The sequence below is a fragment of the Neovison vison genome, chromosome 10 (genome assembly GCF_020171115.1).
Source record: "Neovison vison isolate M4711 chromosome 10, ASM_NN_V1, whole genome shotgun sequence".
NCBI classification, from domain to species: domain Eukaryota; kingdom Metazoa; phylum Chordata; class Mammalia; order Carnivora; family Mustelidae; genus Neogale; species Neogale vison.
This window is the reverse complement of record NC_058100.1, coordinates 71246016-71265637: the sequence shown is the minus strand read 5'-3', so window position 1 is coordinate 71265637 and position 19622 is coordinate 71246016. Positions and strand designations below refer to the sequence as shown.

General features: G+C 51.0%; 1 protein-coding gene across 2 annotated transcripts in view; it reads right to left on the bottom strand.

Moving 5' to 3' along the window:
- Window positions 1-19622, bottom strand: part of LGR6 (leucine rich repeat containing G protein-coupled receptor 6) — a 119868-nt gene that overhangs the window by 13891 nt on the left and 86355 nt on the right. For both annotated transcript variants that reach the window (XM_044267607.1, XM_044267608.1), the window contains 7 exons: window positions 6853-6921; window positions 5334-5405; window positions 5058-5129; window positions 3717-3785; window positions 2390-2461; window positions 1237-1302; window positions 191-262 (listed from right to left, as the gene is read on the bottom strand). In XM_044267607.1, the coding sequence (XP_044123542.1) occupies window positions 191-262; window positions 1237-1302; window positions 2390-2461; window positions 3717-3785; window positions 5058-5129; window positions 5334-5405; window positions 6853-6921 (492 nt within the window). The remainder of the gene's footprint in view (window positions 1-190; window positions 263-1236; window positions 1303-2389; window positions 2462-3716; window positions 3786-5057; window positions 5130-5333; window positions 5406-6852; window positions 6922-19622) is intronic.

The window sequence follows — 19622 nt, the reverse complement described above, 5'->3', positions numbered from 1 at the left end:
CACCTCTCCTGGTGTGTGTGTGTGTGTGTGTGTGTGTGTGCGCGCGCGCGCGCGCACTTGGGGCAGGGATACGGAGCAGGGAAGACTTGTGTCTGCCACTGCCACGTACGCCGTGGGTATGGAGTGTGCCTGAGAGAAGGGCACAGCGGGCCCCCGTGGGGTCCAGCCTGGGATGCTGCAGGATACTTACAGGGCTCGCAGGGAGCTCAGCTGGCTGAAGGTGTCTGCTCCGATCTCCCAGATGCGGTTGTGCTGGAGGCCTCTAGGGCAGCAAGAGAGACTAGATGAGCCAATAGGCTCAAGCCCTGGCCCCGTTCCACGCTCCCCGCGCACTATGAGGAAGAAAGGAGAGCCCCCTACTTCTCCTGGCATGGGAAGAAAGGGCCCGCGGAAGTCACCAGAATTAAAGGGAGCACAAGGGGATCCGGTTGCCTTGGGTAAGTGGGTCAGGAGACAAAGCCACAAAACCATCCCTGTGGCCCAGAAGGGAGTCAGTTTCCAGGGTTCCCACCGGGGCTGGCTCCCAGCCCAGCCAACCTCGCTCCTGCGTTCTCTGGACCTTAGTCCAGCAGCAGAGCACTGCCCCGCCCTTGGATGACCCAGTGACAGGCCCAAGCTGGGGGGCGGAGCTCAGTGGACTGCTTGTCTGAATGGGAGATGGAGCGTGTCCCTCTGTAATGTTGAAGACCTCTTTCCTTTGGCATCTAGACAAACAGGATAAACCCTCACACCCCTATCCTGCCTGGGCCCCAAAAGGCATTGCCCTACCTAGGGTCAAGGGACAGACATAGAGGTTCAGGAGACCCACCAAGCTTGAAAAAAACCAACCAACCAAACAAACAAACAAAAACAGAAGCTGAGTGAAAAGAGTTTAGAGAATTTTTTAGGTGATTTTTTACCTTGTCAAATTTGAATCCTGGGATTCTTCTGTGTGTGAGTGTGTCCCACCTCCTAGTGCTGATGGGACCCTGGCCCTCCACTGGCCCTAATCACTACTGCCTTTCATTGTTGTGGCTGACCCCCAATGAGCCACCTTGAGACTGTCAGGGTGGGTCCATCGTCGGTGGTCCCTGGAGGCCTTGTCTCGGCCTCTGCTGAGCTCCCAGCCCTAACCCTTGGACTCAACCAGCTCAGAGAAGGGAGAAATGTCCGAGTGTGCTCATTGACCCCCCCTCCCCAGGCTTGTCCCGAGTCTGGCTTGCATGACTTCACCTCACTCCCATGCCCCCAACTCACATTTCCTCTAGCTTCTGACACCTGTGCAGGCTGGGCAGCTCCTCGATTTGATTATGAGACAATTCCCTGGGGGAAGAGAGAGAGAGAGAGAGAGACCCCAAGTGAGGGTGAAGCTGGGGGCCAGGAGAAGCAGGTCCGCCAGGATATGCCTTCCGAGGGCTGGGAGGCCCCTGCAGGGATGCGGCTGTTGACATGCCTCCCAGCAAGGGGGCTTCCCTTCCTCCTGCTGCATCCCAAGGCCTAGGGGACACTGGGAGGGTCCTGGGGGGTAGGGAGACAGGAAGTGTAAGGGGCACAGAGATGAGAAAGGAGCAGAAAGTGCCGGGGCTCTGCGGCAGCCAGCAGGGACCATATCAGGACTTACTGGGCAAGCTGGTCACCGCCAACCCAAGTAAACATCCCTGTAGTCCCCACGCACAGAGTCCTGGGGTGGGGGTGGGGGGGTAAGCGGGGGCCTGTGGAGATCATCTGGCCCAACCCCTTCATTAACAGATGAGGACTCTGAGGCACAGGGAAGGGACAGAACTTGCCAAGGACACACTGCCAGTCAGTGGCAAGGCTGGAAGCTGAGCCCACGTTTTCAGACACCCAGGCTAGCACAGCTATGGACGCAGTGTCTCCGGGTCAGCCTCCCCATCCTGAGCTGCGGATCCAGGTGGAGAAGCCTCACATTCCAAACGGATTCAGGAGGGAGAACAAAACTCCCCTTGACTTCATAGGCCACTTAAATGCCTCCATGCTTCCGGAAGACCTTAATGTTCTTACTAGATAAGCAATGCCACTGGCTGAGCAGCTTTTACGTGCTAGCACTCTGTGCTGGGTGCAGGACAGACATTTTTTCAACCCTCACACATTTATCCATATTTTGCTGATGAGGCATTGAAGCCCTGAGACGTTAGAGAGTGAGTCTAAATTCATATAGCTACTAAGTGGCAAAGCTGGGCCTTAAACCCTGGTCAGACTCCAAAGGCCATTGTCCCTTTGCCCCGAGCAAGAGAGGACAGCCCAGTCCCTCCGGAGCAGGTACTCCGCAGACTGTCCCATTCTCTAGCAAAAGAAGTAACCCAGTGGGACAGAAGCAGGAGGGGCCTCTGCCAGCCCATGGGAGCAAGGGCACAATGCCAAGACTGGGGAATACTTGTGAGCCACTCACAGCACTCGGAGCCTGGGCAGCTGTTGGCACATCCCCGGTGGGAGCAGCCGGATGCCTGCACGGGTCAGGGTCCTGCAGAGAGAGCAGAGACAGAGCTGGCACCAGGCCCTGCCATCCCTGGCCGCTGCCTCCAGCTCTGGGCCTGATGCTGACATGGGAGCACAGAGCTGACAGAAGAGAAGTGGCAGAAAGCACAGGGCAGGGGTGGGGCTATAGGGAGAGAAAGGAGCAACTCTAGCATCTGAGCACAGAGCTCCCCTGGGACTGGAGCCGGGTGGGGGTGGGCAACAGAGAGAGACACAGCCCAGGGGCTCTCTGCTTGGCGGACAGTTCCTGCCTGCATGGCCCACACCCCACCCACCCATCGGGTCCCCACCCATTGTCCCAGAGAGGTCTCCGGCAACACGGGGTATGTAGGACAGGAACTAGAATCTCGTCTGCCCTCCTTGGGGGGGGAGCATAGCCATGGGCAGGGAGTAGATAGGAAAAATGAAACAAAACAACCCCAGTGGAGCCATGGGAACCTTGCACAGAGTCTGCTCCCTGTGCCCCGGGGAAGGGGGAAGGGGTGGGAAAGAAGGGAAGGACTTGGGGCTGGGACAGAGAGGGCTGTGGGGCAGTTTTGGCTAGGGACAGGGTGTCCCAAGAAATACCCAAGGCCAAGGTCATTCTTGGGGAACTATTACTTCCCTCATGGAAAATTTTCCAGATGCCAGCAAATCTCGGGGAAGACAACAGAGGCACAGAGGAGAGAGAGTTCCTGTCTGGGCCATGCCATGAATGAGCTGTGTGATGGGGGTCAGGCCGGTTGGCTTCCTAACACTCACTCTGGGTGTTTGCTTGATTGTTCCATTCATCCTCTTAAATGTGTTGAGGTCCTACTGTGCTCTGGTACCCCTCCCCCACTCTACAGGATATAATAATAGAACATATGAGAAAGTCCTTGTTGAAATCGTGATTCAGAAAGGCAAAGGACATGTATTTCCACAACCCTTCTCCCCTGTCACGGGTCTTCAGGATGCTTACAACTTGGGGTTTGGAACTCTGAAGGCATGCCTGAAAAATCCAAGCATGGTCAGGAGAAGACCAGCCTCCTCACCCCCAAACCATCTGCTACCCCTGGCCTTGCCTGCAGCAGTGCCACATCAGGAGATGGCCATGGATTCCTGGGGCTGAGCCAGGTGACCTCTGGGCCAGGATGGAGCCGGCAGCAGAAGCAGGCCAGATAAGGGCCAAGCAAAGGATCCTTCCAGCAGCCTTCCAGGGGACAGCTCCTGGCGGTGGAGCAGGGGTATTCATGAGGTGGAGGGTGAGGGTCCCCACTCACAGGATCTCCAGGCTGGTGGTCCCTTTGAGATCTGGAAACTCCTGGATGTCCGTGGCACCATTCAGGGATCTGGAAGCAGATGCGACACACTCTGAAGGGTGGGGTCAGAGCATCTCAATATCTGGGCTCCCCACCATCACTGATCTCCCCTGGAGAGAAGCTACCTTTTGGGAAAATGTCATCCTTCTCCCAGCCTCAAAATACCCCAGCCACTCAGGGCCTGTAGGAGAGGGGCTTTGCTCAGCAGGGTCCAAACCGCTATTTCCTTAAGTTGGCCCAGGCCCCTAGAGCCCTGGCAGAGCCCCCAAACTGGCATCTGGGTCCCAGCATGCAAAACACAACAAATGCACAAACAAAAAAAAAAAAATACAGGCAAGGGACATGGGAATGGACTCTGTCTAAAAGGCTCCAAGTGGGTGTTTCTGAAAAAGTTCTTGGCTGCCGGGGTTTGCTTATTAGAATCTGAGAAAGGGTCTCCCCTAAATCGCCATCCACTAAAGCACTGTCACCAACTCCCCACTGGCTCTCTCCCAGACAGCTTTAGACAGATGGTTTTCCCCCTCCTGTCCATCCCCTGCCGGTGAGGACAGGGCTGAACAGGGACCCAACCAGAGCACAGCAAAAAAGGGTCCTGCCAGACCACAAGGAGGCAGTGTAGGGTCCAGAAAGGAGCCTCTGGGAGCTGGAGACCAGGGGCCTAGCTAACGGCAGAGCGGAGCCCGGGAACCTCGAGATCCATCCACAAAATGTGCTAACAACACCTGCGTCATGTGGTTAGAATGGCAGTGAAACGTGGTAATGGACATGAAGGGGAAGGGTGCACTCGAAAAGGCTAGTTATGCTCCTGGGATGCCCTATGTCGTGTGTCAGCCATGGAAGATTTTTGAAGAAGTGGAACTTGGGCTGGGAATGAAAAGAATGGGAGAAAGGAAACAAGGGAATGCTGTCCGGCCCAAAGTAATAAAGGTGGTATGGTAAAGGGCCGAGGGGTCCATGCTCCAAGGTCACTGGAGAACCAGACCCTTATCGCAGTTGTTGGTTTCTGCAGCAAAAGTTTCTGGCACAGCTCCCTCGAGCAGGACCCTGAAGACACTAGATCAGACTCCTGGGCTCTGGAGAAGGGCCCTCTTTCACTCATCTGGGATCCAGGAAGAAGCCACAGGGAGCTGACTGGAGGCTGTTCAGAGCAGCCGGGTCCGGGAATAGTCCTGAACCAAAGCAGAGGCCGCAGCGTCAGAGACCAGGCCTTGCAGTGGGGACAGCGCCCTGCTGGTGTGACACCTGCAGAAGGGAGGCCAGAGGCAGCGGGAAGGAGGGAGGCCTGGGGGAGGTCCAACTTACAGTGTGTGCAGTTTCGGCAGGTACTGGAACGCTGACCTCCCCACAAATTGGATTGGGTTATCATAAAAATGTCTGGGAGAAAAAGACCCGAACATCGAATTTAGTTACTTGGCCCTTTGAACTGGGACCCAGGCCGATCTCTGCTTTGTCCAGGAAAGCAGAGCAGGAAAGAGCACACTGGGGAAGTCCTCCCTTGCAGAGTCCTGCCTCCCCAGGCCCTGGCCCCTCTCCCAAAAAAAAGGCACAGCACCAAGAGACAGAGAAGTGAGGACTCACATTGTCTGCAGCAGAGGGTTCCCCATGAAGGCCTTTTCTGGGATGGCCTTGATGTTGTTGTTATGGAACCCCCTGGAAGACAACACCACGAGTCAGTAAGGACTTGGAGAGAGGTGTGGAGAGGGAGAAACAGAATTCTGACTAGCTGACTAGAAGGGCCATAAGACCAAAGAGATGGCAGCCCGAGATTCCAGGTTCACCTCTGCCTGGGATGTGTCTGCTTCATTCCATCACACACCTGTCCTTTTCTCCAACATTTGTGAAAAGAGTGAAAAGTAGAGCCTTAGGGAGCAGAGGGGTGGGGCTTGGGGGCAGCAGGCTGAGTTCAGACCCCAGGACATGTGTCCTCTCCTCAGTCCCGTGTGACAGGAAACCTACAGGGTCCCCAAGAGGTAGCTGAGGGTGTGTGAGAAAAGCAGAGCTTCTGGGGGTTGCAGGAATGAGAGATGTCCCCCAAATGGAGGCTGGCTTGGTCTTCAGGCCTGGAGACTAAGGAATCTAGAAGGACAGCGGCCACAGAATGGGGAGGGGCAGCAGGTGTTGAGGGACTGGGTAGCCTCGTGAGGAGGTGAGAAGGGAGGGACCCTCTCCAGGACCCGCTCCAGGTCCCAATGTCCAGGGCTCTGGAAGCCAGGAATTACAATTTGGCTAGTTGGGGGGAACATTACAAGAAAAAAGTTGGACTGAGAAACACATGATCCAGCCTGAGCAGACCCCTCCCAGCCACCCTCATTTTCACCGGAGATTTCTAGTGTCTCCTCATGCCTTCCTTGCCTCCACTCCTCTCTCTCCTCCCTCCCCTGCCTCCTCCCCTCCCCTGCCATGGCCACCTAAATCCCATCCATCCTGTAAGGCTAATCTCAGATGTGTTCGTCCACAGTGTTCTTTCCACGTCACTCTGGATTCCCAGTCATTTTAGCCACTACTGTACCATTAGAGCTGGAATTATATACCCACCCGAAGCTGCTCTGCCCTGCTCCCTGACAGACCTAAAAGATCCCTAGGAACAGCCCAGGACTATCTGACTCCCGGATTGTCTTGAGCAGCGAGCATAGTGCTTGGCACAGTCGGTGCTAAAACCGAGGAACCACAAGTGGTGTCTGCAAGGAACCACAGTCGGTTTCTCAACTCCTCCCTGGAATCAGGTGCTGGAGCAGTGACCCCGCTACCCAGCCCCCCAGCTCCTCTCCTCATTCATCTCTGGATGCACCCCAGCCCAGGTGGGGGGAGTGCTGGGCCCAGCGACCGAGAGGTATTGTGCGCCATGTGTCCCTCCAGACTGGAAGAGCCCACAGCCATTTCTGCTGATGACAGGCCACTCGGAAACGCTCTGTGCCAAACTGAGGAGGCCTGTGACTACTCAGACCCGCACCGGGGGCCAGGGAGAGCACGTGGCTACGGTTCCCACGAGGACCACAGGATAGGAGGATGTGAGGGAGGCCCAGGGCCGGCGGCATCAGCCCCTGCCCTTGGGAGAAGAGCGAAGAGGACACCTCCAGAACGCAGCAGAAAAGCTTACAGTTCCTGCAGTCTGCCCAGCGTCCGGATGGCGACGGGGAACTCCTGCAGCTCATTATAGTTCAGGTCTCTGGAATGGAAAGCAGAGCTGTCATTAGACGGGTGGCTTAACAGGGCATGTCAGGGCCCCCGAGAAACACAAACTTGGCTCTGGGACTGGCCGGAGAGATGCGTTTTCCAATTTGTCAGATCCAGCTGTCAGTGCCTGGAAACACATTTTTGGAATGTTTGTATTCCATTCCTACTCCACAAATCCTCAGGCTTGAAGGCTTCCTGGCAGCGGAATTGTTTTCAGGAGACCCATGAGGGATATGGATACCTGGAATGGACTCCTTCAGGAACATTCCCCACTGGCTGAGGAAAATACCTCAAGCCTCTGGAGACATCAGTGGCTGGGGAAGGGACAGGGAAGAGAATGAGGCCATCTTTACCACCTTGTCACCAGCACTAGGGATTCCAGAAGGTTCCATCAGGTGATTACTTTGGCTAGCTGTGGCCTCTGCCGTCTCTCAGAAAGACCAACGCTTTTTATCTTTGGGTGGTGGCAGGACAGCTAGCTTTTATTTTCTTTTAGTTTTTCTTCATTTCCTGATTTTTTTTTTTTTTTTACAATGAACATGTATCACATACAATCTTCAAACAATGGAGGCAATGAAAGTAGTGGCAACTAGGGATGCCTGGGTCGGTGAAGCGTCTGACTTCAGCTCAGGTCCTGGGATTGACACCGGTGCCAGCAGCTTCTTGCTCAGCGGACAGTCTGCTTTTCCCTCTCCCTCTGCCCTTCCTCCCGCTTGTACTCTCTCTCTTCTCTCAAATAAATAAATAAATAAAATCTTAAAAGAGAAAGTGGGAGCAACCCACGTTGGAAAGGGAGCAGGGAAACATGCATTCTAATACATGATTCGCCGGAGATTAAATGTGCACCATCTTTTAGACATAATTCAACAGTATCTTTTCAGATTAAAAGATTCATACCTAGTCACCCCAAGTCCAGGAATTCAACCTACAGAAACGTCTACCCCTGGGTGTGAAGGTAGATGGATGAGGACGCTCGGCACAGTGTTGTTCAGACATCAGGGCCCAGACTGTTGGCCCACACGTGATCACAGGTTTGCTCCTTCTACCCTCTTAAGTGGTCTTCTGGGTTTGTGCCCTTACGGCAATGACAGGGTAATGGGAGAGAGGAACAATGCATGAGACCAAGGGCCAATCGAATTTTCATTAGAGATGATTTGGAGCTGCCTGTGACAAAGGAGCTCCAAAGGCAGGGGGTACCCTGCCAAAAGAGAGGGATGCTTGCTTGCATTGTGGGGAAGACAGTGCAAGGTGACTGTGGAGTAGGAAGCAAGAGCTACAGAAGACTTTCCGCGAGTTTTTGTTCTACGTTATGTGATGGGATTATCTCCCCTACCCCTCCTAGGAGAGAGACTTCAGAAGAGATCGTTGATCTTCAAGATTTTTTAAAACTTTTTACTTTTTTTAAAAAGATTTTTAATTTCAAGTAATCCAAAAAGTGGGGCTCGAATTCATAACCCTGAGATCAGGAATTGTATGTTCCTCTGACTGAGCCAGCCAGATGTCCCTCAACCTTCAAGATTTCTTTTTTTTTTCATTACTATTTTTTTAACCTTCAAGATTTTAAAGTTGACTTTTGTTTCCCTCAGTGGCTAATGAGTTAGCTCCATGTGGAAATGTGCCTGATTGTGCGAGGGTTGACTTGGCGTCTCCAGATTCCTGTGGCTGAAGTCTGTGGTACAGTCTCAGGTACAGTGTCCCTCTTGACACCCCCCCCCCAGGAGGACCCCAGCCCAACTTCTCTCAGTCTTTTCCAGCCCTCCCTGTCCTGACCACGCTCATGAGAGGACTATCTGATGCCAGGGCAGGGGACCATGCCAAGGCCCTTTAATCACAGAGTGACTTGGCAGATTCTATGGGTAAATACTATGTTAACACAGAGATAATGACAGGTTCCCCTACATGACGGGGTCATTACACTTAATAGTCCACAGGTAGAGCCAGGAACCCGGCCCAAGGGTCAGAAGAGCAGTGACAACTGTCTGGCAGCCGGTGAGCCGGGTAATTGCACCCCCTCACCTCCCTTACCCCCCCAAAACACACTAATTACCCGATTACCCTCAGACTCCCATGGTGATCTTGGCTAATTACAGCATAAACCCTCCCACTTTGCTCGGCTCTGCCCCGTTCCTTTGTGAATCCTACACCCATCCCACCAGTGACTCAAAACTTGATCCTCTCAGAAGGGCTATTTCTGGTCTTAGATTTTATAAAGGATTCACCCTCACATCTCAGTGTCCCCAAATCAAGGGTACTCCTTTTAACTCCGCTCAGCCCTTTCAGGAATTCTCTACCGTCGCGCAGGGAGAGCTGGGTAAGTAACAGAAGAGCACTTTCTCTTAATGCCTTCATATTGTGGGGTTATCATAAAATGCAAAGAATTGCAGCTGCCTGACCTCAGAGCTTTAGCTTGCCCTTCCATCTGCCTACAACACTGTAGCGGTTTGCATGGCTTATGCCTGTACTTCATTCAGGTCTCTGCCCAAAGAGCACCTCATGAGAGGACTCCTCTGAGTCCTCTATTTAACAGAGCATCACTTGTGTTCCCTTACCCTGTGTGGTAGACTACAAGTGGTCACACGTCTTCTCCTATTGCAATACATGTGTATGAGATCAGCGGCCTGTATGCCTTAAACTTACACAGTACGTCAGTGACACCTCAATAAAGCTGGAGAAGAAAACATGGCACAAGTCCCTTGTGGCTTCTCCAATCAAGGAGTGGCCTCTACCTCCCCACTCCTGAGAAGAGGCTGGCTTGTGACTGGCCCTGACAGTCTCATTCTACAGAATGAGGCAGAGAGGCCACGGTGTGAGCTGGTCCTAAGTCACGAGAGGCCTCACAGCCTGCGTCTTCCTTTGGAACGCTCCTGCCGCCACGCAAGGAGGCCCGGGCTAGCCCCCCGTGGAGGAGCCATGTGGGGAGGACCGGTGAACAGCCAGCACCAAGGCTGCCCTCTCAGACTTGTGAATTAGACTCCTCAGAGCCTTTAGCTGTCGTTGAACCTCTGGCCAACTGCGGCCTCATGAGTGAGCCCAGGGGAAGGTTCCAACAGCAAAGGTCCCAAAGGTCCCGATCCACAGAGGTATGAGAAAGGCCCTGATGTTTTGAGCTGATCTGTTATGTAGCAGTAGACAAGGAGAGATTCTGCTTTCCTTTTTCTCATAGGACATACTGAGAACTGATATATATGTGTCTATTTTCTTCCCACCCTACTAGAAATCAAAGTTCCTTGAAAACGGAAACTCTGTTTCATCTTCTAAACACCAAATACTGGCATAGAACAGTGGCTCAACAAATATTTGTTGAATGAATACATGAGACAGTCTAGATAAATTGATTGATGAAAAGCATTAATGGACTCTTAAGAGTATCTAGAATATTTGGCAGAACATCCTTAAGACTTTGAGGCACTTAGAGAATCCTGAGGCGCACTGTGAGGCTTGCGCAGGGCCCCAGGGCCCAGGGACAGGTCCCATGTGATTTTGCTATCACCGACCTCTTCTATAGGTCATTGGACTCATGTCCAGGAATCCAAACTGAGTAGTTCCAGTCTTCCTTGGCAGCTTCTGGACAGGAATTCTGCCAGGAATGGACTACCAGACAGTGGGAAAAGACACAGAGTAAAAGGCATGTGAACTAAATGGCCGTGTGTGTGTGTGTGTGTGTGTGTGTGTAATGTGAAGAATAAAAACTGTGCAAATGTTAAAAGAAATACTGCAAACTACACACCAGGGGGGTGGCCTGAATGTTGCCGTTTGGACACCTACACACATTCAATGACCTGAGCAAAGCCCTGCTACATCTGGGGCCTGGTAGATGTGACTTTGGGTTCTAACTGTCCAGGGAACATGTCTTTGTGACTCTCTCTGCCCTTGATGGATTCAATTCAGTGCAATGGATGTTTGTTACCTGCTCAAAATATGCAGAGAATTCTGCTGGGGAAAGTGGAAGGTGGAGAGATGGGCGAGAAACAGCCTAGTGAGGACAAATGCATGAGACAATCAGATGAGTGGCCTTGGCACGTGGCAGATGCTGAACCGTCAGAGATCACACAGAGCTGGGAAGACCAGGAGGGCTTTGTGGAGACATGGCATAGCTCCAGGACTAACCGGAGTCCCCGCCTCCAAGTCATCCACAGGATAACCTTGGTTGAGCACTGGTTATGGGCTGGGCACTTAGTGCTGTGCCTGAATGATCTTGTAACCCTCATGACAGCCTAAAAGGTAGATATCACTATCATACCCATTTTACAGTTGAGGAAAGTGAGACACAGAGATGATAAATATGTTGCCCAATCACACAGCTGTTAAACTGCTGTGCCAGAAACCACTATCTCTCCACCGAAATCCACTCTCTCCTTTCTCTACAGCCCCACAGCCCAATACCATAGCCACCAGCCATGTGTAGCTGTTTAAATGTAAATTAATTACAAGTTAGTGTGATTCAAAGTTCAGCTCTCAGTTTCACTAGGGATACTTGAAGGGCTCAAAATATCATGGGGCAAGTGGCTACTGTATTGGAAGCCCAGAGTTAGAACATTTCCCTCATCACAGAAAGTTCTGCTGGACATCACCAACCGGAGTAATGGCAGGAACAGCCAGGAATGGGACTAGAATATTTTCCAGGCTTCTTCGTGGTAGGTGTGCTCTCCCATGGAAGGTGGGCGGAAGTGATCTGTCCCACATTTAGTGCAGGATTTTTACTTTTTAAAAATTTTTTAAATTTTTTATTTTATTCAAATTCAATTAATTAACATATAGTGTATTGTTAGTTTCAGAGGTAGAGTTCAGTGGTTGATCAGTCATGTACAACACCCGGTGCTCATTCCGTCACGTGCCCTCCTTAATGCCCATCACCCAGTTACCCCAACCCCTGACTCCTAGTGTAGGATTTTTAAATAGCCAGGCTGTCTCCATGGTCTCTCCACCCTTCCACTAGCTAGATACCAAACACAGTGAGGCTATGGGGATGGTGAGATCCCAAGAAGGCAGGTCCCTGGTTTCTTAGTCACCACATGGAGGAGAGACACTTGCCAAGAAGAAATACGCGCTTCAGACTGTTATATGATCCAGAAATAAACTTCTACTATGTTTGAGCCGTCATACACGTTTTGGCCTATTTGCCACACAATTTAGCCTACCTTAACTAATTCAGTCAGCATCGCAGCCGGGATTTGAACCCTGGCAGTGTGAGTCCAGAATCCATACTCTTAGCTGCTACACATCTGCCAGAAAGACCGTTTTAAAATGCCAGGCTGCCTGTGTCACTCTCCTGCTGAGAAATCTGAAAAGGCCTCCTCATTACTTACAGCACAAAGTTCAAGTTCCTCAGTGGGCTGTGATGCCACATCCAACCTTCAGTTCCATCTATCGTCTTGGCCCCACGCGTCTTCCCAGCCTTGGGTGCTTCCTGGTGCCCCTCATATGCTCGTAGCCTGGGACGCCCTTCCCCCTCCCCCCACTTAGCTGTCGAAATCCTAGCCCCCTTTGAAGTCAATACCCCTTCCTTTGCACACCTAACCCCATGCCTGCAGTCAGAATGAATCACTTACTCTCTTGATGCTTTTCTGAGGTTTCTTTCAGAAACATGCTTACCATTAGACTGGTAATAATGGCGGTGGTGGTAATAATGATGATAATAATGATAGTAATTACTATGGAACAGTCACGGTTCTGGGTGATTTATATAAAGATATTAATTCATTTCTTTCCCGTGCCAACCCTTTGAGGTAGATACTACTACCATCTTCATTTTGCATGTGAGAAACTGAGGCACAGAGAGAGGCAATCTGGGCACAGGACCGAAGAGCCGGGACTGAAGCCCAGGCAGCTTGAGTCCAGCGTGGGCTTATCTGTGTACTTAGTGTCTTCCCCATGAGACAGGAAGCTTATCGCCATCAAGAAGCACGTGAGTTCCCTTTGGGTCTCCTGAAGCCCGGGCACAGGGCCACATATGTGAATAGTCATTGTCAAGGATGACCATATTGTCAAGGCCTGGAGATGGAAGCTGCTTTGGCCTTTGTGGCTGGCCGCATTCGGGCACTGTTTCAGCCCCTTGGGATTAGAAGCTATCACGCAGCCTCTTGGCAATCGCATCGCAGGAAGGACCTTTCCTGGCATGAGCTCATTTGGTCTGACTCCTGCATTGCAGGGCGGTGTAGGACGCCCTAAACTTCAGCTGGACTACGTATCCATGGCTTTATAGTCTTTTATCTTTAATAGTCCAGAATCAGCCAGAAGCCCAGGAAGAGTTCATTGTTCTGTATGCCGTTCCCAGGAGCTGGGAGCAGGCAGGGAAGGGCTGAGGTTAAAGAAAAACCATTTTCAGTTCCAACCAGAATTCAGTCCAGAGACTGCAGCTGTCCACGGCTAATAGCCCCCTTCATCTGCTCAGCTGCTTCCAGGCAAACCTAATCAAAACTGATGGTAGACCCACACCCTCTGTAAAAGTAGCTAAAGAGGTGACCCAAGCCCCAAGCTGTTCAAGGATCCACATCCCCAATTTTCTCCTTCCCATCTGGCTGTGCAGAAATGGCCAACTCCTGAGCTCTCTGGGGAGCCTCACCATGGCCTTCGAGCAGAGATAGCAGGATTTAAGAGTCATTTTGTCTAGAGTCTTCTTTTTATTGATAAGGACATGGAGGTTCAGAGAGAGGAGGTAAACCATGGCAAATCCCACAGCCTGGATTTGAAGTTAGGCCTGTTGGCTCTTGGTTTAACATCTTTTCTATAGACCACCCAGAGGTGCATCCCAGCTAGGCTCCAAGTAGCAGGGCTGAGAAAAAAGATTTTAGGGAGACTGGGAAGGAGGATAAATGGAGGAGGAGGACCAGGCTTCCCCCCAGGGGAAGAAACTCCTGTGGCAGTCTCTTTGGGTGCCACCATGCATGTCAAAGCCAGTTGGTTTCAAGGCTAGATGTCCATTTGTGTGTTACCGGTTTTAGAGTAGAAAGAGCTTTGTCCTCTGTGTACTGACAGATCACCTTGAAGCAGGCTTCAACTTTGGTCTGTCTGCTCCTCATCTATACATTAGAAATGCCCATTACATAAGGCTGCTCTGTTCACCAGGTCCAGAGCCTGCACAAAGCAGTTATTCAAATAATTCCGATTTGTGATGCCTGAGTGGTTCAGTCGCTTAAAGGTCTGCCTTCAGCTCAGGTCATGATCTCGGGGTCCTGGGATCAAGTCCCACATCAGGCTCTCTGCTCGGCGTGGAGCCTGCTTCCCCCTCTGCCTGCCACTCCCCCTGCTTGTGCTCTCTCTCTCTGACAAATAAAGAAAGAAAAGAAGACAAGAAAAAAATAAATAATGCCAATTCTTCCCCTCTCTTCCTTTTACTAGACACGAGACACCAGAACAGATGCTTCTATTCATCAGACACTGCAACAGCAGACACACAAGTTGGTCTCTCTACTCTTCACAACAATAAAGGAGGATTAATATAATTAATTGGTCTTCCGCTTACACTTTTATTCTCAAGGCTAATATTTGTGTTTATTAAATCAGATCACAGATAAGGGCACATGGAGGAATGCAGGTAAGCCTAGCTCCCCCGTGTGAAACACAAAACACAGACGTTCCTAATTGTAAACTCTGAGCCATTTTTATCTCCCAAAGGCCTGTAACAAAGACGGGCAACAAATCCGTGGCTTAATTGCTCTTCCCGTCTTGCAGACTGAGCCTTTATCTCCATCTGACTCCGCATGCTTCGGGGCAGATGACCTGGCAAGCCAGGAACCAACAAAGACTTTATGACTAACAGCATTGTTTTACCTTCTAAACAACCTACATAAAAGGCCACCCATTAATAAATGCAGCAATTAGTAAAATTGTCCTCAGTTTCTATTGAGAGACACAGACACACCTTCCTCCTAACCTCCCTCCACCCACACTCACTTCCCTGCCAGAAAGAAAACTGAGAAAATACCCGAAGCCATAGCAGCCCCAGTAGGAATGAAAGTTGCGGGCTCCCGGCCCCTGCCATCACTTGCTGCCGCACCTTCATGAAGCACCTGGGATCAGAGAAGCCCAGCCCTGGAAGGGAGGCATGGAACAGTCCAATCTGCTCCCGAGCGGGACTCCTCCGTGAGATTCCAAGTGGACGGGGGTCCGGTTCTGCCTGCAAATGGCAGGGCCCACTGTCCAGGCTGGGCGTCCAGGGAGCCACAGTGGGGCTGCTCTGAAGATTAAGGAACAGTTCCTCACCCTGAGCTCGAGCACCCCGTCTCCTTCCTCCCTTAGCCCGTGTCCTGTCAGCTGGAAGACCATGTGTAACCGTCTTCCAAAGACGATTGCCATATTCCACCAAAGACTTCCCCCACATGTAAACAAGGCACGTGGATATTTCATATTCCCACCACTCTCCCCAGAAAAGCCCTAGCCACACGGAGGAATGGTACAACAGAACTGCATCCTCTAGATGTGGGCGGACCCTGGGGCAGCACCCCCCTCACCTGGAGGTCATGGGCCCATTAATGCAGGGGACCTGACAGCTTTTATTTTATTTTTTTTAGATTTTATTTATTTATTCATTTGACAGTGAGATCACAAGTAGGCAGAGAGGCAGGCAGAGAGAGAAGGGGGTGGGGGGAAGCAGGCTCCCGGCCGAGCAGAAAGCCCAATGCGGGACTGGATCCCAGGATCCTGGGATCATGACCTGAGCCGAAGGCAGAGGCTTTAACCCACTAAGCCACCCAGGCGCCCAGTGAGCTGACAGCTTTGAGGCTGCCCTGGTCCAAGCAGGATGCGGCCTGAGGATTTGTGCTAGTGACTTCAGTTCACTGGTCTAATGTCAGGGTCCTGGGCTTCAACCATAGGGCTTACGGGGAATGAACGGGGGGTACCTATCCCTATGGCAAGGATAAGGGACCATCCCAGTGGGTTCAGCCCATGTTCAGGGCTTCTGTTTCTCCATCTGTTTCTCTGGGTTTGGGCTGGAGACTTCACGCCGCACTAAGTATGGATGATCAGAGCCGGGCTGAACCCTACAGACTGGGGAATCCACTGCCCTCACAGCACAGGTGAAGAAACTGAAGCTCAGAGAGGAGCAGGGACTTGCCAAGGGCCATGAACCCATTCACATATTCAACAAGTATTTATTGAGTACCTTCCCCGTGCCAGGCACCATGTCAGGGGCTACAAAAACTCATGGAGTGGGTGTCTGGGTGGCTCAGTTGGTTAAGGGTCTGCCTTCGGCTCAGGTGGGATCAAGCCCCACATTGGGCTCTCTACTTGGTGGGAAACCTGCTTCTCCCTGTCCCTCTGCCTGACGCTCCCCCTGTTGTGCTCTCTCTGTCAAATAAATAAAGTTAAAGAAAAAAACATCTCATGGAGAGGAGGGAGACAGACAACCAACAAACAACCTAGATAGACAGATAAAATTGGTATCAGATTGGTGAGCGCCATAGAGAAAATCAAGTAGGAAAAGGGGATGAAGAGTAATAGGAAATGTTGCAAAATAGTGATCAGAGAGGACCTAGCTAAAAAGGTAACATGTGGGAAAAGACCTGAAAGATGTGGATAACTGTAGGAAGAACATTCCAGACAAAAAAGAGTCAGTGCAAAGGTCCTGAGACAGGAGCATGTCCATCCGATATATCCAAGGAAGCCACTGTGACTGGAGTAGATTAAGGAAGGGGTGAGACCAGAGAGGTAGCAGGGTGTCACATCACCTGAGACCTTGTGGAGCCTGTAGGCTTTTGTCCAGAACTTTGTAGAACTTTGGCTTCTTTCCAGAGGATGTTGGGGAGCCACCGGAGGGTTTTGAATAGAAAAGTAACATGATCTAATTTGTATTTTAAAAGAATCCTTCTGGCTGTTGTGTTGAAAAGAGATTGTAAGGATGAAGGCAGAGGGACCAGATGAGAGAAGGGTGTTGGCTTGGGCCGGCACAGTAGCAGTCAGATTCTGGGGAGCTAGGGTGATGAGGTCAGAATGCTGGCAACAGTACATGAGTAATAAGTTAAAAAGAAGTCAGGACTCCTGATCTAGAACCCTAGTCTCTGTGATAGCAGGGGCCACAATTTTCTTGTTCATAAGTGCTTCCCTAGTGCTCATGTGACAGCCCGGCACAAACTATCAGCTCAATAAATGTTTATGGAATGAGAAAATCCAAAGAAACAGAAAAGAGAGTGGTAATTATTGTTTCTTTTAAAAAAAAAATTGTTTATTTATTTATTTGCGAGAAAGAGAGCAAGGGGAAGGGCAGAGGGAGAGAATCCCAAACAGATTCCCCACGAAGTGCTGAGCCCAACATGAGGCTCCACCTCACGACCCTGAGATCATGACCTGAGCCGAAATCAAAGGTCAGACGCTTAACTGACTAAGCCTCCCAGGTGCCCCTGGTAATTATTCATTCTTACCAGCTCCTCCTTCCCACAGATATTAAGGACCAGCCCTGAACTTATTTCCTCTCCATGGTGTCTACCAGAGAACCTGTTGCTAAGTGGTTCCAACACGGTGCCACCAGCGCCCCACTCCCCACCGCCCCCTTAAACTCCTATTCCCCACCCCCCAACTGCAAACCAGCTGGCCAGGGTGCCTGTGGGAGCAGCAGAAGTTGAGAGTAGAAGCTTTGGCCCCATTGCCAGTGACAAGAATGGTGACCTTGGTCACCCCAAACACCAGGGTGATGGGCACGGGAATGCAGTACCGGGAAGAACCCCTGATAACGTGTCACGGTATGAGAACACGACACAAACTCACTGGGCAGCTCGGTTTTCTGCCTCTGAGAAGTCATTAGTGCTTCTGCGGGGAAAGCCAGAAAAAAAGTTTTATATGGAACAATAAATTCCTCTATAAGCCACAAAACCCCACAAATTTGCAGCTAATAAACCCACAAATGTAAGATGATTAAGAACTGGCGAGGAAAGAGGTCCTTGGTTCTTACAGGGTTAGCCTGGAGAAGCAGTGTGGTCTGATGGGCTGAAGCTGCGCCAAGGACAGAGAAACTCAGGTTTAAGTCCCTGCTTTGAATGAAATGAGTGAGTCAAACCCTCTCTGCCTCAGTTTCCTCACCTCTAACACAAAGGATGCAAAATTCCTGCCTTGTTTTCCTCAACAAGTGGTTGCCGGACGGGGTGGGCGTGGGGATAAGGGAGCTCTGAGGTGAAACAGCCTTTACAAAACTACTTTTGATTCTCTTAACTGCAGGGAATTATCGGTGTGATGATCAGCAGTGTCTTAAAAAAAACCGAGGGGCGCCTGGGTGGCTCAGTGGGTTAAGCCTCTGCCTTCGGCTCAGGTCATGGTCTCGGGGTCCTGGGATGGAGCCCCCCATCGGGCTCTCTGCTCAGCAGGGAGCCTGCTTCCCTTTTCTCTTTCTCTGCCTGCCTCTCTGCCCACTTGTGATCTCTGTCTGTCAAATAAATAAATAAAATCTTTAAAAAAAAAAAAAAGAAAGAAAGAAAGAAAGAAAAATTGACAAGATTCATCTGAACCTCTGCCCCACCCATGCTTTTGCTTAAGAGGGCCCGGCCTCAGAGGTAGCTGCGGTGGATTGAACTGTAGCTCCCTCAAAAATATGTCCCAGTCCTAAGCCCTGGAACCTATGACTATGACTTTATTGGGAAAAAGGGCCTTTGTCGATGTAATTAAGGATCTTCAAGTACGATCATTCTGGATGAACAGGATGGCCCTAAATCCAATGACAAGTGTCCTTATAAGAAGAAACAAGGAGAAGGCCATGTGAGGACAGAGGGAGAGTCTGGAGGGACGGAGACATCTGTAAGCCAAGGAATGCCAAGGGTCGCCAGCAGCCACCAAAAGTGAGAGGGAGGCCTGGAACAGATTCTGCCTCAAACTTTCACAAGGAACCAACCCTGCCAGCACCTGGATTTTGGACTTCTGGCCTCTTCCTGAACTGTGGGAGAATACATTTCTGGGTTTTGTTTTTAAGCCACAAAATTTGTGGTGATTTGTTACGGCAGCCACAGGAAACTATACAGTAGCCATGCCCTGACTCCTGGGAACTTCTATCCACCTTCTAGAGGGGATGAGTCACCCATGGACTGCTTACGAAGGGACACCTCTGGGCAATACCGTCCCTGCCACCCTAAGACCTAAGGTCAAATGAAGGAGGAGGAGGAAGAGAGGGGGAGAAAGAGAGGGAGGGAGAAAGACAGGAAGGAAGAAGGAAGGAAGAAAGGAAAGAAAGAAAAGTTATTTAATTAGTTAATTTGGGGGGGGTGGTGGCACATTGCTGTCTATCCAGCATTAAATGGGAGGACAAGAAAGAGAACACCAACATAAATGAAGCATGTACAGCGTTCCAGGCACTGTAAATACTGCTTATGAATGGTAAAATATCATCCCCATTCTCTCCGATGGCAACTGAGTCTCCTGAGAGGTCAGGGGACTCGCACAGGTCACGTGCTGGTGGCATGTGGATCTCAAAGCAGGTGTGCTAATTCTAGTCCAGTCCTTGTTCGACTCTAGAAGGTCCCTGAGCCCTGGAAAAACCTCCAGGGGAGACCTGTCTGGTTGTTCCGCCCAGGCCAAAGGCTGATCATCAGGCCCAGGACTGAGAGGTGGTCAGATCCTCTCAGGACCAAGTTAGAGCAAAATCTGTTGGTAGGGGTGGTTTCAATGACATGGAGACAGAGGAACACTTTGCAGCCACAGCTGCCGCTGAAATAAAAATATTCTGTAGAAGCAGCTCACTGGGGCATCTGGCACCAAAGGAGGTTTCCATGGAAT